The 16,395-nt window shown below is 45.0% G+C and overlaps 1 protein-coding gene across 1 annotated transcript in view; it reads left to right on the forward strand.

Moving 5' to 3' along the window:
* DLEC1 (DLEC1 cilia and flagella associated protein) overlaps positions 1-16,395 on the forward strand; it is a 54,808-nt gene that overhangs the window by 25,789 nt on the left and 12,624 nt on the right. Inside the window, exons 15-30 of the mRNA XM_063303330.1 lie at positions 1,267-1,325; positions 2,546-2,717; positions 3,388-3,481; positions 3,668-3,798; positions 5,071-5,229; positions 5,507-5,646; positions 6,480-6,630; positions 6,719-6,829; positions 8,340-8,458; positions 9,093-9,278; positions 9,998-10,059; positions 10,257-10,408; positions 11,387-11,496; positions 12,702-12,772; positions 13,222-13,424; positions 15,504-15,653. Of these exons, the coding sequence (XP_063159400.1) occupies positions 1,267-1,325; positions 2,546-2,717; positions 3,388-3,481; positions 3,668-3,798; positions 5,071-5,229; positions 5,507-5,646; positions 6,480-6,630; positions 6,719-6,829; positions 8,340-8,458; positions 9,093-9,278; positions 9,998-10,059; positions 10,257-10,408; positions 11,387-11,496; positions 12,702-12,772; positions 13,222-13,424; positions 15,504-15,653 (2,070 nt within the window). The remainder of the gene's footprint in view (positions 1-1,266; positions 1,326-2,545; positions 2,718-3,387; positions 3,482-3,667; positions 3,799-5,070; positions 5,230-5,506; positions 5,647-6,479; positions 6,631-6,718; positions 6,830-8,339; positions 8,459-9,092; positions 9,279-9,997; positions 10,060-10,256; positions 10,409-11,386; positions 11,497-12,701; positions 12,773-13,221; positions 13,425-15,503; positions 15,654-16,395) is intronic.

Consider the following 16,395-nt stretch of genomic DNA (forward strand, 5'->3'; position numbering starts at 1 on the left):
AGCAATCTCGCTCCCTCTCCCTGCTGGTGACTCGCAGTCTGCTGACACGGGTTTCTGGGTTTCTTCGAGATGGACACGAAGTCGATCAATTGTTGTTTTAACATTTGATCGGGGAGTGTGATGATACCCATCATTCTGTTCCACGCAGTTTCCACATTCTCCTTCCTTATGCTTGGCTTTTATTCGTTCTGTTGGAAGGCTTGATTTGTTTGCTAATACTTTTGCATAATGAACTCATACGAGAACCAAGTCTTTCCAGTAATACATTCAGTTAAGCCTGGCACGGCTGCTCAATTTCAAGGCTTTGCAGTCTCTAGGTCAGTTCTGGGAGTTGAAGTCCGCCATCTTAAAGTTGCTAAGGTTGAGGACGCCGGTCTAGGTCCAGCACTCTACCAACCCATTTTAAAAGGGGGCGGGGAAGTGGCTGCAGAAGCTGGAGTTCTGGTCTCCCTTGCAGCCAAAACAGGCCGGAGGGTGGGCAAAGAAGTCAGGGAGCAGACTGAAGGAGATAGAGCAGAAACATTTGAGTCACAAGATTGCTGGCACAGAGCGTGTCATTTCAGGCCAGCCCCCTGGTGCATGGCCTGCGCACAATGCTGTGAGACAGCATATTAGGGAAAACACCACTTCCAGAGCGGTGTTCAGACTCTCTTAGTTGTGGGATGTCACAGATACTGGTGGAGGCATGTGGACAGGTGCCCAGGAAATGATTAATGGATGCCACGTGGATTTGCCCCCAGTCTTAAATCACAGCTTCAAAGATAAGCTGCTACGATCATGATAAACATTTACAGGTATTCCTCGCTTAACGGCCATTTGTTTAACGACAGTTTGGAGATATGACGGGTCTTTAGAAAGGACAACCTGTCCTCAAAGCTATGACCATTGCCCTACCCCTGAGGTCACACGATCGCGATTTGGGCACTTGGCAACTGGCTCACATTTATGACCGGTTGCAGCATCCTGCAGTCCCATGATCACGATTTGCAACCTTCCCAGATAGCTTCCGACAAGCCAAATCAGTAGGGAACCATTGATTCACTTAACGACCGCAGTAAAAATGGTCATAAAATCAGGTCTGGTCACGTGATCCCTTGCTTAATGGCTGTATCACTTAGCAACCAAAATTCCAGTCCCAATTGCAGTCGTTAAGCAAGGACTACCTCTACTGCTCTATCTCTGTGATGAGTACCATTAAAGTGAGCAATACATTATTTTGAAAGTTCTTTCTATCTAAATAATCCCCTACTTTTTCCCCCCTTACAGCTAAAGAAATACCACAGTGTGCTTCAGATAGTGCTGGAGGATATCCCAGAATTACCTTTGTAAGTTTTATTTATTTGTTTTCATGGTGTTTGTGATCTGGAACATTAGAGGGATGACTACCCGTTCTGATATTCCCAGCAGATTGGACTAGCCTGAGGGCTGCGTGTGTGCCCAGAATGCCGGCTCGATGGATTCTTGTGCTTGGGGCGACAACATTTTTTGTATGTTCATTAGCCCAACTTCCCTAGTCAAATCAGCATCCCCTAATTAAAATAAAAATGAAATAAAACCTACATCTACAGAACTCCCCGTTCCTCTAGCTTGATATTTTAAAGTGGGCAAAGGCTTGTCAATTAATCCATTTTCTGCGCTCTTGGAGGACAGAACCTCTGTGTGTCCAGGAGAGAGGAAGGGCCTTCCTAGCACGTTCTGTCCTTCCTGCCTCGCCTTGTGACCTCTGAAAGCGAGAGAAAGGCTACGTGTTGCAGTTTAGTCCTCTTTTGTCCCCTAGGAAGACCCTCCGAAAAGGTTGCGTGGGGTTTATTCCTAATCAGGGAGGCAAAACTTAAGAAGCAGAACAATTTTTCTTGGGCAGTAGAAGAGAGGATGGGGCAAAAGTGTTTGTTCTCAGCCTTTGAATTGGGTCTCTGCAAGCTTAATGGAAAAAGCGGTCAGTATGATTGACTGATGGTTTGATTGATTTGATGTCTATAGCCACCCATCTCAACAGGCGACTCTGGGCAGTGTACTATCATAAAACAAATAAGATAATTAGAAAAATTAAAGATAATTAAAAGCTAAATAAATATATATGGTCACCAAGTAAGCAAATGCCATAGATGTTAATATAGCCACGAAGCGGGGCCCTTAACACACTCGGGGCCCCAGTCCTGGACACATAACCCAGTCTTCATGGCCTTACAGATGATTCTACATTGGCAAGGTTTAATTTGTTGTTTGAAAAGAGCCCCTTTTACATTTCTGTTGTAATACATGTACATGCTTTTGTTTGTTTCCTTTTTTGTTCATTTTTGTTTGGGTATTTATACATAGTTTTGTATTCTGTGGAAAGTTTTCCTTTTCTCTCTTTCCTTTTTTGTACATTATAGCAATAAAAATAAACCGAAAAAGATCATATTTGGGGTGCAATATTTTTGAGGTTGCTAGCGTATCAGTGAAGAAACAATGCAACTCTGGTTTCTATTAAAGGAAAAACGCAGCTGGTGATGCTTCTTTTTGCACGTTGCAAAGAGCAATTTTAAGCCTGTTTTTTACGCAGTCCTCAAAACTCACAGCCGCATGAAAATGGAGCATGGCGAAAGGAGGATGTGATTGCCCTAGAAATCGACACCAAGGGTTCCACAGAACCATTTAAGCTCCTGTTAGAACCCTACGCTATTATCATTCCAGAAGAAAACTACATTGGTGTGAATGTTAGGAGAACATTTAAGGTACATTTCCTTCTGCCTCTACGCCCGGTGCCGTTCGGGGATTAAGTGTGTTCCTTCATCTGTAAAAGTATGTGGTTTATTTATTGTCTCGTTCTGGAAAGCAGATTTCAAGCCTTTATGCTTGGGCCGATAATTCGACAGCAGCCCAAGTTTGTTTGTTCGTTTGTTTTTTCTTCTACACTTCTCGTGCACATTAAATTCTTATATCAATCTAAACCTTAAATTCACGCTAACAAAATCAGTTCCGGAGATCTAACGCTAGTTCTCACGGGTTAAACAGACCCAAAGATTTCTTGGTTGCAAGATTTCTTGCATCACACCCAAGAACGGCTTTTTGAATGGTTACTATTCTCTATAGGTAATTCATTGCTGTTTGCATCTTCTGCGTTCATATCCTTCTGACCTCTCCTTTAACCATTAGTGCCTCTCTTTCCAGCCACTGGCATCAGTACGAACTTACCTCAGGATAATACTCCGTATCTAATGTGGTGGAGCATAAACCACAATAGCTTATGCAAAATATTTACTCGTTGTTATTGCAACAGACTGACATGGCTGTCTTGTGGGAAAAAATGATGCAGCACTGGTTTTGCATATTTCAGTTAAATGAAAACGAGGCCTTTTATCCTGTATAATGGCATTAACCGCTCCTTCATTTTTGAAATTGTAGATGCATAATAACAGCAGCTCTGCCATCACATTTATATGGGGGAAAATCTTTGATTGCGACATAGTGGAAGTTGAACCTTCTACCGGAAAGATAGGTAAAAGATCTTTTTATTGTTGGCTCTAATATTCTCTTATTACATTTAAGTACTGGACCACTGTAAGAAAAAAAAATGGTCACGGTGCGTTCTGGGGTACTGATTTTGGTTTGGGGAAAATAGTTGGTTTAAAAAAGATTGTGATCGTTTTTTTCTAGATAGAAGTAACAGACTTGCCTTTTCCAGGTGCAGATGGATGTTGTGAGTTTGAGTGTGTGATTACGGGAGGGAAACCTGGTCATTCCTGTCACAATCTAGAATGTGAAATCACTCACTCTGAGAAGCCTATCACTTTGCACATTGAGGCGGACTTTAAGGTAGGAATGTCTCCACCAAGGTCAGGTGATTTTCACGGCATCATCCCTTTGGTCACCTTAACTAGAAATTCGGAAAGTTGTAGTCATGCATATTGTGGGAGGGCAGGGATGGTTTATGTAGCTGTGCGCGTTTGTAAGAGTGCTGGATTTAAATATATATATAATGTCTTATTATTGTGCTGGTACTGAGTGGAACTGTGGCAGTTCATTGTAGGGGGAAAAAAATGAGGGGACAGAAATGAGAGGAGCTGCCATTTCTGTACTCTTCTTCAAGCTGGTTAAAATCTGGCTATTTCAGAAGGCCTTCAGAGATGGCTTATGTATGTATGTATGTATGTATGTATGTATGTATTTCAATTTCTGTAGCTACCCATCTCAACAAGTGACTCTGAGTGGCTTACAATAATTGGAATCATAAATACTTATGATTCTCTTTGGCCCTGATAGATGATTGGTTTGATGTCAGTGGATACTGTTTAGGAATGGATCGCCCTGGAGAAAACCTTTCTACTGTATGTGGTTGCTAAGAGTTGACAACAACTTGATGGCACATAATCAGTCAATCAATTTTTGCGTATTTGCGCTGGTATCGTATTTTTAAAGTTTATTTTTACTTTTACCTTTATTTGTGTTGGTATTGTATTACTACTGCTCTTTATGCACATAGCTTAGAGCAGTGTTCTCAACCTTGGCAACTTTAAGCTGTGTGGACTTCAGCTCCCAGAACTGAGAAGTTGAAGTCCACCCGTCTTAAAGTTGCCAAGGTCGAGAAACACTGGCTTACAGCCTTTTAGATCAAAACAGTTCAAAAACCGTGTACCCATTCCAGTCCACAATATTCCATATTAGACTGCATTGTCTTCAAAGGATTCTGCGGTCTCCAAGAATACATGCTGGTGGGCATCTCTGAGCACTCGCCAAGACGTATGGCATGCCAAGACATGGAGGGTACGGTAAAACTCTGGGACGGGGTTGTCCGCAGGGTGTGGTCCAAAAAGTTCAAGATGGCGGCGGTGCACATAAAAAATGGGCAGAGCTTTGATTGTGCCATCATGGCCACCATCTTGATTTTTTTGACCACACCCTGCAGACAGCCCAGGGATAAAGCACATACTTCACATGCAGAAAGCCATGGGTTCAGTTCTTGGAATCTGCAGAAATGGTTGGGAAAGATTTCTGAGTTTTGGTGGCAGTGTAGCTCTTTAGGGAATAGTCCATGGTTGGGTCTTTTTGTCATATCCAAACTCCCCGTTTTGACATAATTTTTCTTAGGGGCCTACTCTTTCCATCGACGTGGTATCCATCGATATGGGTCTGATTAAACTGGGAGAGAAAGTGAGATGCACTTTGGAAATAGAAAACTTAAGTCAGCTGCCAGGAAGATGGAAAATGCAGGAAAGTCCTGCATGGATAGCAAAAAGGGGCGAGGAGGTATGTTGCTCTGAGAGGCTTTTCATCTCAGTTCCCCAAATCTGTCATCTGTTTCACTGACCAGTCAGTTGTCAGATCCCCACAACCTTTGCCTTCCTCAAAGTCATTCAGATACTCTGTGGCTGAACCTGGGTTTAAGTGGGAAGTGCTCTAATGCAGAATGCTAGCTGAGCCTTCTCAACCTGTTTTTCTGGATGCTTTGAACAGCAAGTCCCATCATTCCCCAGCCAGCCTGGAGGGTTCCAGATTACATAAGCGCTCACTTTTCTTCCTACAGACTTCTGCATTCACAATTCAGCCTCCTAACGGGGAATTGTATCCTCTGGACAAATGCTGTGTATCAATTTTGTTTGCATCATATACATGTCATCATCTCCAAACCGTATTAGAGATGGAAGTTGAAAATGGAGTTGGAAGGTAAAGATGTGCAAAGGAATAGAAAGCATATATATATGCTTCTGGGTACATCAGATATGAGAATTGTGTTATACGTTTATTTCAGTTTATTATTATTTTATTATTCTACTCTATTCTATTCTTTCATTCTTTTACATTTCATTTCATTTCATTTCATTTCGTTTTATTTCATTTTATTATTTTATTTATAGGCCACCTGACTCCCAAATGACTCTGGGTGGCTTACAACTAAAAACCAACTTACTAAAAGAAAAAAAAATACAAAAAAGCAGAAGAGCAAAGTACAAAAAACAAAAACAAAACAATTTGTTTATTTATTTATTTTGCCTTTATTTTATTCCTAACTTGCTAGGATTCTAACTGTTTAGGGCGTTCTGTTTGGCATTCGTTATTGGCTGAGCTGCTGTGATGTCACAAAATGCTTAGGAATATTCTCCCCACTGAATGCAGTGGACTGTCCCCAGCCAAAGTTGGCCAATAGCTCATCAGTTCACTTGAGCTATAAAGTCTCCTGCCAGCCATTTGGGCAGGGGGAACTCCATGAGTTGGATGTGGAGCAGAAAGGCTGAAGGGACAGGAAACAGAGGAAAGGGAGTTGAAGAGGAAAGCAGACTAAACGCTGAATTGGTAAGCAGGAATCTGAGAGAAGTGTAGATAGAAGAGGGGGAAAAAGGGCAGAGAAAACGACAAAATAATGAAAGGGGGATTCTATAGATTCAGCCTGAGCAGAATATGCCCCTTTCTGGAAGCCTTTGGTTTGTCCTCGTCCTACCAGCAGAGGCTTGCAGACCAGCACTGATGGTGATGGGGCATCCCTCTCTCTCTCTTTCCAGCCGCATCCCTGTTTCCGTGGAAGTGCAAGTGCCCCACGTGTGTCTGCTCTCGAGCCACTTACACTTTGAGCTTTCCATTGGGATTCCCACAGAAGCAACAGCCTGCCTTCTTAACCAGACGCTGCTCCCTACGCGCTTCAAATGGGGAGAGGTGAGCGGGCGGGTTGTGGCGTTCACAACTAATCCAAAGGATCCTTGGCCTCCTGCTAAATGATCCACCACCCTGATTGGCTTGACAGCCCCTTGGAAGCCAGGCGTCTTCCTGTGTGCTGAGCATCTCTCCAGAAAGTGGCGTTTTGGGCCCAAATGAGAAGAAGGAGTTCCTCATAGTGATAACGTATAATAATAAGGTTAGTTTGTTTGGAAATTACTTGCCTCTCACTATGCATTATGGTTGCTGCTTCATTCTTTGCCAGCCAGCCCACTTCTGCATGCTGGTTTTATGTGCTGCACTTGTCTCTGTTTTTAACCTCTTTTTGTATCGTATTGTCACTGATTAATTTTTTACAGGGTTGACAGAGTGTTAGATGTTGCAAATGGGATGGGAGGTTGGATAGAAATACATCTATTAATAAGCATCCTCCATCTTTGTGGCAAAATTACTTCTAAAATTGTGCCCTTCAACATGCTGCCCCCGGAGGTGAGATTGGCCCCATCGTTCCTGGCCTTTCGGAGGAGTCTGAAGACCTGGTTCTGCCGCCTCACTTGGGGCGGAGAGGGGAATAGACCTACATGGGGATGGTCGCTATAGACCACTCCTCCCACACTTGGACTGCTTTAGATTCTCCTGCCACTTGGACTTTTTTGTTTTTACTCTTATTATATTATTTATTATTGTAATTTTATATTGTGGATTTTATTATTGTTGTTTTAATTGATTACTGTAAACCGCCCAGAGTCCTCCAATGGGAGGAGATGGGTGGGGACAAACTAGATAAATAAATGAAGTAAATAAATATTATAGCTGCTAACAAGGACGAGAGGGGACTGTTGGAATCATGGCTAGTGGGTGGGCGGTCTGCTGACATCTGAAGGCCCACTCTAGAAACCTGGTGGACTCTGCTGAGCTAGATAAACGCTGGGTCCCCCCCCCCAGGTTTTATTTTGTATTTTTCAGGATACTGTTAATTACCGTTTTGAAAAATTAATTGAAATGTATTGATTTATGGATTAGATTTATATCCCCCCTTTGTACAGGAGCTTAAGATGGCTCGTGCAGTGCTTGCTCTTCCCATTTGTCCCCACAACAACAACACCTCTGTGAAGTAGGTTGGGCTGAGACAGAGAGGCCTGGAGAAGCTAGATCTTCCCAGTGGCAGTCCAACACCTTCACCACTGCACCACCCTGGCATGCTGCAAAGCAAAACGCCAGCCTCAGACCCGGTCTTTGGGTTAAAAAAAATGCTCCTGAGTTCCATGTAGTTTTCAGAGGCATTCTTAGAAGATTAAAATGGCAGACCACTGCAGTCCAGGGCACTGTTTGGAAGGCTGCATATCTTCCTGGGGGCGGGGTGGGTGGGGAAGTGAGCTGAGATGAGAGAAGGTGCAGGGGCTGCCATGGGATGCCAAACCTTACCAGCTTGTCTTCTGAGAAGCAGGGGGTCTTTTAGCTCTTCCAACACATTTTCAAATGGGGAGAGGTGAGTAGCTTGTGGGGTTCTTGGTTAGTTGAAAAAATCGGTGAGATTTTGAGACATGCTCTTCACGTTCCACATCGGCCTCCTGGCCCCAGAGGGCCAAGGGTTCTGGAGCTGAGTGGTTGGGCTGTTTCAGCAGGCTTACCCCTCCCTCCCAGTGTGATACAACAGGGCTGCATTGGAATTTGGTCCTGCTGAAACCAGCTGCCGTTCTTTTTCTTAGGACAAGCTGGAGGACCTTGTCCTGTGCTGTAGCATCGGAGACATGTTGGAGCCACTCTTTCTGGCTCTCTCTGGCGAAGTAAAAGGGCTGCGTGTCACCTACTCGATACCCTTTGACAGGTAAAGGAAGGAGACAGAGTTATAATGAAAAGCAGGCAGCGTAATTTGTATGAACGATTCTGTTCCGTCCTGCTCTGCTTCCACTTCTTTCCCACAATTTTGAACTTGAGCTTCCTACCGGCCCCTGCTTGTTAGCTAGAATGAGAGACCAAATGTGTTGTAAAGCCCGAGCCTGCAGGGTCCTTTGTATGTTATTTTTTTTTCTTTTTACATAACAGTATTATATTTTCAAAATATAGATAAAAAGATTGAGAAGATTGAAAACCCTAAAAAAGCGCAGAAATGTATAGGAAAGAATACATAGACTTCCAACTTTCTACAGCAAAGATGTGCATAAAAAATACATTGATCGCTTACTCTAATTTTAACAATAAGACACATTATTTCTACAATTCATTTCAACTCACTGAACAACAGGGTGCTTTTTATGTTCTTAAGTATGCTCACAGCTTCTATGAACTTGCGCCGCTCTTTGGAGATTGTATCGGCTGCAGGATCTTACACTTTTTCTGCTAAAGTAGTAAAGAAATCCTTCATTGTCCTTCACAGTATTGTATCTCAATCTCCCTTTTCTGGCCACCCATCTCTAAAACGTAGGAAGCTTGCTGTTCTTGCTGTTCTTGTTTTTCTGCAGTGCTCAGGAGCAAAATGCATTCATGCCTTCACAAGATCTAATACTCAACTTTGGCTCTGAAGTGGCCTTGAAGAGTGTGATAAAACGTCAGTTGATCATTACCAATCATTCTGAATTAGCTGCTCTCTTCACAATAGAAGCTGATTATTTCAGCAGCCCTCCACGATCTTCCGAGGATCAAGAGGGGTACATCTTACTTTGTTTGTCCTTGGTTGGGAAGGCAAAACTCCATTAACTGTTACTTAGTAGATTTCTCATAGGCACAAGTATTTCCTTGCCCATATAGCTATGAATATTCAACTCCCAAAACCTTCTAAGCACTAAAAGGACATAAGGAGGTGGGCTTTGAAGGAATCAGTTGTCCTTTCTCTCTCTACTGAATTTCACCCCAGGCAAGATGGAATCCCAAATAAAAGCCCCTTTTAGCTTATCCCACCAACATTTCTGCTACATGGTCCACTTTCTTCCTTCTTAATAATTTACAAGTTGCTGACTCAGTGGAATATTGCTGGATGGGACCCAAGGATTGAGCCAATGTTTACAAAAGCCATCTTAAGGGAAAGGCTTCCTGCTGTGGCTTGGTGATGATGGGGATTGTAGTCCAGTGCCTCCTGCTAGTACCAGCCTGAGAAGGCTGTCGTGGCCCTCAGCTAATAGATCCGTATTGCCATGTGAAGAAAGCTGCTGTTGCCACATCTGCAGCGCATGAAAGGTTTAGTTTGAATAATAGCATCCCGCCTGTGGCCCCTGGGTTGAATTGAAATTTGCAGCCAAAGTTGATGAATAGATCTGCCTCAGATGGGCAGCCACGTGGAAGTTTTAGGTGTGTTTTTGAAGCACGCATCATGCCTGCAGATACCAAGGCTCCTTTGTGTGTTCTCAGAGAGACCATTTCCTCTACCCAGGGATGCGATGGTGGAAAAAACCAGGCGGGTAACGAGACAATTTGCAAAGAGGAAGCAATCAGGTAAGAAGAATCTGTCTTGGTTATGTTTCTGTAGACAGGAAGTTTGTGAGGCTGAAGAAATACTTTGATGGGAGGACGCAGCTGGACACTGCCCAGTGAAGAGACTCCAGGCCAGTCCCTTTCAGACCAAGGGAAGTCTGGCAGCAGCACTGCCACAGAGTGGGCTCGTTCTTGTTATTGTTGTTCCCCTCTTCCAGCCTTCCGAGCATCCATGCTGTCCCACGGGAAAGGAGCGACTTTCCACGTGCACCCATCGAAGGGGATCCTGAAGGCTTTCCAGGAACTCTGTGTAGAAATCACGGCCTACAACAATATGTGGGGACATTACGAGGACATTCTCCTCTGTAAGGTAGGCGGCCCGTCTGAGCCAGCAGGTGGGACGTTGACCTGACATCAGTCAGAACAGTCCGGGCTGCAGCTCTGTGATTCTTACCAGAGTTTTTCCCGTGACTTCAGTGGGGCTTGCGTGTGATGCCTGGGCTCTTTATCTGGGTTAGTGTCATGATGACCGTTGCGATGCTTGTGACATCGCAACGGCTCGCATGACAATACAAGGAAATGGGTCCCTGACGCATTAGGCAAAGGCAACTAAGAAACACAAAGAACCAGCAACAGGTGCGAAGAAACTAAGTAACCGGGACCGGCAGACCGGGAAACAAAAGATACCAAGTAGCCAACGGGTAATTGACTAACCACAGGAAAGGGGCGCCCGGGCTTTCGAAGAATTAAGAGCCTGATCGCCCGGCAGTGGATCGTTACCGCACAGGAAGGCGATCGAGGCGATGCCCGGGGCGCAAGGGGGATGCACGACCTCTCACCCGGCAGGGACGAAACCGTTGGGACTCGTGGGACGCACCTGGGATGATGTGGGGTGGAGCGCTGACCGGCGCGGGCTATTTAAATCCCTCTCCGGCGCGCTCCCCTCACTCTCAGCTTTCTAAAGGCATGCATTCTATTCCCAAATAAAACCTGAACCGAAGCCTACCCTAGCGTCTGGGTTTTCATTTGGGTCTCAGGCAGAGCCTGACAGTGAGTCTCCAGCAGGAAGTGAGGCAGGCAGGGGTCTTTTGTATTTTTTAGAGCTTTCCTTGAATTTCAGAGGAAGAGCTGTCTTACATTGAGAGGCAAATGCAAGCAAGAGGAAGGGGACAAACTTGCGTTTCTTGCTTCTCCTGGAGATTTGCAAAATCCTTCTGCGCGGCTGATTATCTGCAATAGATAACAGCTATCTCGTTTGCAAAAGGAAGAACACTGCCAGGCCCCTTTGCCTCCCTGCCTCGTTCAGCTGCCGGATCGGTCGGGTGTATAAGTCACTCTCTTTGTGCAGGTGGGAGACTCAGAGCCAAAGTTGGTGCCCCTACAGATGACGGTGAAAGGCTGCCCTATCTTCTTGCAGATGACCGGACCAAGCCATCCCATGCCAACTCCCACCATCAGGTAGATGCCAAAGACTTCTGGCAAGGCTATTGGGAGCTCCCAATGCATGGTGGTGGGGAATGCTGAGAGCGGTGGCTAAGTCCATCATAAACATGTGTTTTTACCTTTGGGGACACAGTCCTGACCTGGCCACAGCTCTCATGGGCCATGAACCCCCCTTTTCCTTCTCTTGCATGTTGAAGGGCTGACCCTGTGACAGCAGTGGATCTGTCCAAAGGCTGCAGCCCGGGTCTTCTGCAAGGGATGGGGATGAAGCTCTTTGCTTTTGAATCCCTGCACTCCTGCCTGAAAGATCAATGCTTGTTTTCGTCCAGCTCTGTTTTGTTTCTCAGTTCTCCCCTAAATATATACTGGAACATGCTTACTCTGCTGCAAATAGTCCTGCATTCCTTCAGGCAGTTACTGTAAGCTGTAAGCTTCTGGCTGGGTTGGTCAACATGAGAGATCCTGGGAAACACGTTTTCCCCATCCCAGTTTCCCACAACATTGTTCTTACTAGTTAAATAATTAGCATTCCTTTAATAACCATAGTTATTATACAGGTAGTCCTCGACTTACAACCACAACTGCGACCAGAATTTCCATCGTAAGTCATTGTGGTCGTAAGTCGAGTCACCACGTGACTGGACCCAATTTTACAACCATTTTTACAGCGGTCGTTAAGCAAATCCAGCTTCCTCAATGGGTGTTTTTTGCCGGAAGATGGCAAAAAACGTTGCAAAATGCAATCACATGACTGTGGGATGCTGCAACTGGTCATAAATAAGAGCCAGTTGCCAAGTGCCCAAAATGCGATCATGTGACCATGGGGATGCATGTGATATTTTGCAATGCTCGGAAATGCTTTACAGCACCCAGTCCAAGGCCATCGTAACTTTGGACCATCGTTAAATGGACAGTTGTAAGTTGAGGACCACCTGTAGTTTTGCTGTCAAGAATCCAAACACCTTAACACTACAGGCTTGGCTTTAGAGCCATCCTGTCTCCAGGAGCCATGGAAGCTATAATTGTGTTAGGTGATGGTGGTGGGAGGGACAAAACTCCCACAGGCACCTGAAGAGAAACAGCTGTGAAACCAAGCCTTTAGTGCTGAAATGTCTTTTGTTGGGTTGATGGAGCATATTTAGTTCTTCTCTCTTTCATAGGAAGCACCAAAAATACAGACAGAGATTGTGCACAGATACATATATCACTTTCTTTCCCAGGTTTGGGGCCCACATCTCTGGAGGGGACACCGTCTCACGGTACATCCGACTCAATAACCCCACTCCCTTCGGTAAGTGTTTGGACTGGCCAGTGTCATTTTTCCTGACAATAGCCAAGGCCCCAGCAAACCAGGAGGAAAACGAAGGGCCAGGATCACTGCAGGGTTGGAAAACACCTAAGAATGTGCTGCCCTTCCTCTCCCCCTTGCCCCAGATTCCTTGGATTCTGAGGTTTTTTTCCAAGCACACTCAAAATATCTTCCAACCTTGAGGATGAGAGTTTTTGAACAAATGGTGAGATTTGGGCTCAGTGTTTTTCAAAAAGATGCTGGCTGGGGAATTCTGGGAATTGAAGTCCACACATCTTCAAGTTGCCAAGTTTGAAAAACACTATTTTAGCCAATGATCACCTGAGGTTGCAGTCACCCCTGGAAGAAAGTGCGTAAGTTTCCCCATGTCTAGGTACAACTCTTTAGCCACCCTGGTTTTGATTTTGCCTTTTCCCTCTTCTTCAATTCAGACATTCGAATGGACTGGGAAAGTTATAACCAAGATAAGGACGATGACAAGCTGGTGGACCTCTTGGTGTTTTACGGTGCACCGTTTCCAATCAGAGACACAGATGGCAATGAGATTGATGTCCTCTGGGAGGCTGACACCATCTCTAAGAAAAGGTCTTTCATTTCAGGAACCACCACACAGTCATCAACCAGGGAGAACCTGGTTAGTCTGTAGAGTCTGTTCAAAATGTGTCATTTTTTCCCCTTTTAAGGGATTCCCCTTCTTAGAATACAGGGCATTTCTGCACACACAGTAGAATGAACACGCCTTCTACAGTTCGCAGTTATTTCAGTTACAATATGGTGAGGGTAGAGAGAAAAGTTATTTGAGCTTTTAGGCCAGGTGCAAAAAGTGCACTTGGCGGTCCAGCGACCCTTCTGCTGTTTTTAGCAGCTGTGACAAATACACCATCATTCCCTGTGGTAGTTTTGGAACATGGATGTACAGACTTACCTTGTTTGAAACAGAGAGAAGGTGAAACCATTGCAGGTCACGGGACTGCCATTCTTTCAGTCAGCTGACCCCACTTCCTTTGTCATATTTTCCTTGTTCTCAACTGGCTTTGCTTTCATGATGCCATCAAATAACCAACTGTTCCAACTTTCCCCAACTTAATTGAGGAGAGAATAAACAGCCAGCCAAGTGCATGTCTACCAAGGTGATAAATTGGGGATCAGTTTTTAAGAAGAAATATATATAAAATGATGCTGTAGTAGCAGCTGAGAAAGAATATGATGATGATGATGATGATGATGATGATGTTGATGGAGATGGAGACGATGAATTGGATTTACACCAATTCCCCTTCAGTGTTTGGACAAGCACTCAAGACAGTAGCTAACAAGGGAAAACAAAACAGAATATAAACAATTAAAAATATAGATTAAAATTAAGCCTGGCAAAAGAGATGCTAGCTGACTAATGGGGAAAACAAATAAAGGTATTCTGTATTTTTACAGTGTGCTTCAGGTGCTCTGGCACTACGTTCTCTAGAATAAGATTCATAGCAGAAACTAGTTGTAATTGGTTTCTGACTATATTTATAGATACTCTAACGACACCCATTACAAGTGGGTGTTTTCAAGATGGGCGGTGGAAAAATACAATCAATCAATCAATAAAAAAAGCAGTTAGATTGTGGCTGCTGTATTTTATTGTATTAAGATCCTTCCTGTGGCCAACGGAAGAGCCATTTGCTCCGTATAGACTCGCTAGTGCAGCGCAGCGTGGCTGGCTGGCGGACTTGGGAGCTGACGTCCACACGTCTTAAAGTCGCCAAGGTTGAGAAACAGTGTTCTGGTGTATCACTTTTAACAGAAGACTTGATCAGTATTAGGTAAAACGTTGGTGCTCTTGCAACAGTGGAAGAGACCAGCGTGATTTGCTTTTTGTCCTCAAATGACGGTATATGAACGGTGCTTGTTCCATTCCAGCCCCTGGAGCAGGGTTTCTTGACCAGGGTTCCGTGGCACCCTGGGGCTCCGCGAGAGGCCACGAGGGGTTCCCTGGGAGATCACGGTTTATTTAAAAAATTATTACAAATCCGGGCAACTTCACATTCAAGAGGGGAGTTTCCTTCTTTGTTTTTAGTTTAAGGACACGGTTAGTGCATATAGACAGGCCTAGCCATGAAACGAATAGAATAATTCTGTAACTTCTGGCCTATGTTGGAGCCTGACTGTGCAGGGGTTCCCGCAGGCCTGGAAACTACTTCAAGGGTCCCTCCGGGGTCAAAAGCTTGAGAGAGGCTGCTTGGAGCATGGTGAACAACTGGCGGCAGGATCAGTAGTCAGAGGATCTAAGGGTGAGCAGAGGGCTCAAGGAAGAGGGCTGCTTCCTGTCCAGAAGCTCCTAGAAGTCAGTCTGTGGAGGCTGTTTTATGGTAGCTTCCAGGTAGGAATTGACGGCTGAAGGCTTGTGGTTCCTCCGCTTGACATGCAATGCCGAGGAAAGCTGGTGCCCCGTCAAGGCTGAGCTTTGCTTCTTGCTCACGTCCACCTCGGTGCTTAAAACTCCAGCCTTGGCTGTGGTGCCCCACGTGCAAAATTCGATCTACTCGAGGTACAGCCATACAGTCCTCAGCAGACATTCCAAGCAATCGTATTTACTATGATGAACCACCGCTTTAAAATACAGAATATAAAATGCTTGTATTTGTGTCACAAACATTTCCCCCATTTCTGTTGAATAAAATGCCAGTCTTTGCAGGAATTTCTCTCTCTCTCTCATTCATTCCTGTAGGCTCTGGAGCAACTTTTTGAGGATGATGAAGGAAGCTCTGACGACTCATCCTGCGAATCACTGATGCCCGAGCAAATAGTCTCCGTGGTCATTCGGCCTCACGAGGGGGTTCCCTCAGACTATCCCTTCTGCATCACTCCCAAGCAGATTGTAAGTTGCAGCTCCCTTAACCCGGGCTGACCTCGTAGGTGTCAGGCCCAGCCCAAGAACGACAAAGGATCGGTCCAGCCAACTTCAGTTCTTTATCTGCTCACACCGTAGAGGCAGAATCTTGCCAGACTGAAGCTACTCTTCCTAACCTAAAGGGGAATAACCTGGAAAGGCTCTAGGGTGGGGCTATCCTGAACCTCTTAGGTTTCCCACATTCACTTCCTGGACTGTGTGTCCTCTTACCTTGTCCTCCTCCTTGGAATGCGCTCCCTCCTTCCCGAGAACCAGAGATACTGCCGAAATCCACCACAGTAGGTAGGAAAGCCAAGGGACTGAAAGTGGGGAGGGAGGCAGGGGACTGAGAGTGTCAACAGCTTAGCAAGAGGAAGGGACAATCTTCTTGTCTCTGTGTTAGATCCAGCTCCCTAGTTTTTGTTATCGCCAGAGGGATCTGTGGGGTAGTGGGACACCCAGCTCCCTGACAGTTCCCCAGATCTGAGTAAAAAATCAGGAGCCTGGGAGCACATTTTCCAACACACAACTTTTCTTAAAATTCAGAAGCTTTCCTGAGTTGTAGGCTCTTCCTAACTTTTTGCCACCATGGACTAGCCCAGATCTCCTTCTACCAAATTTGAGTAGCGTATCAGAGAATCAGGTTTGCATTCTCACTTCACCTTGAAGCTCATCTGGCCAGGGCTGCCTGCCTCTCACCTTAACAGGGTTCATGGACACACCTATCCTC

The sequence above is a fragment of the Candoia aspera genome, chromosome 4 (assembly GCF_035149785.1).
Source record: "Candoia aspera isolate rCanAsp1 chromosome 4, rCanAsp1.hap2, whole genome shotgun sequence".
Lineage (NCBI taxonomy): Eukaryota > Metazoa > Chordata > Lepidosauria > Squamata > Boidae > Candoia > Candoia aspera.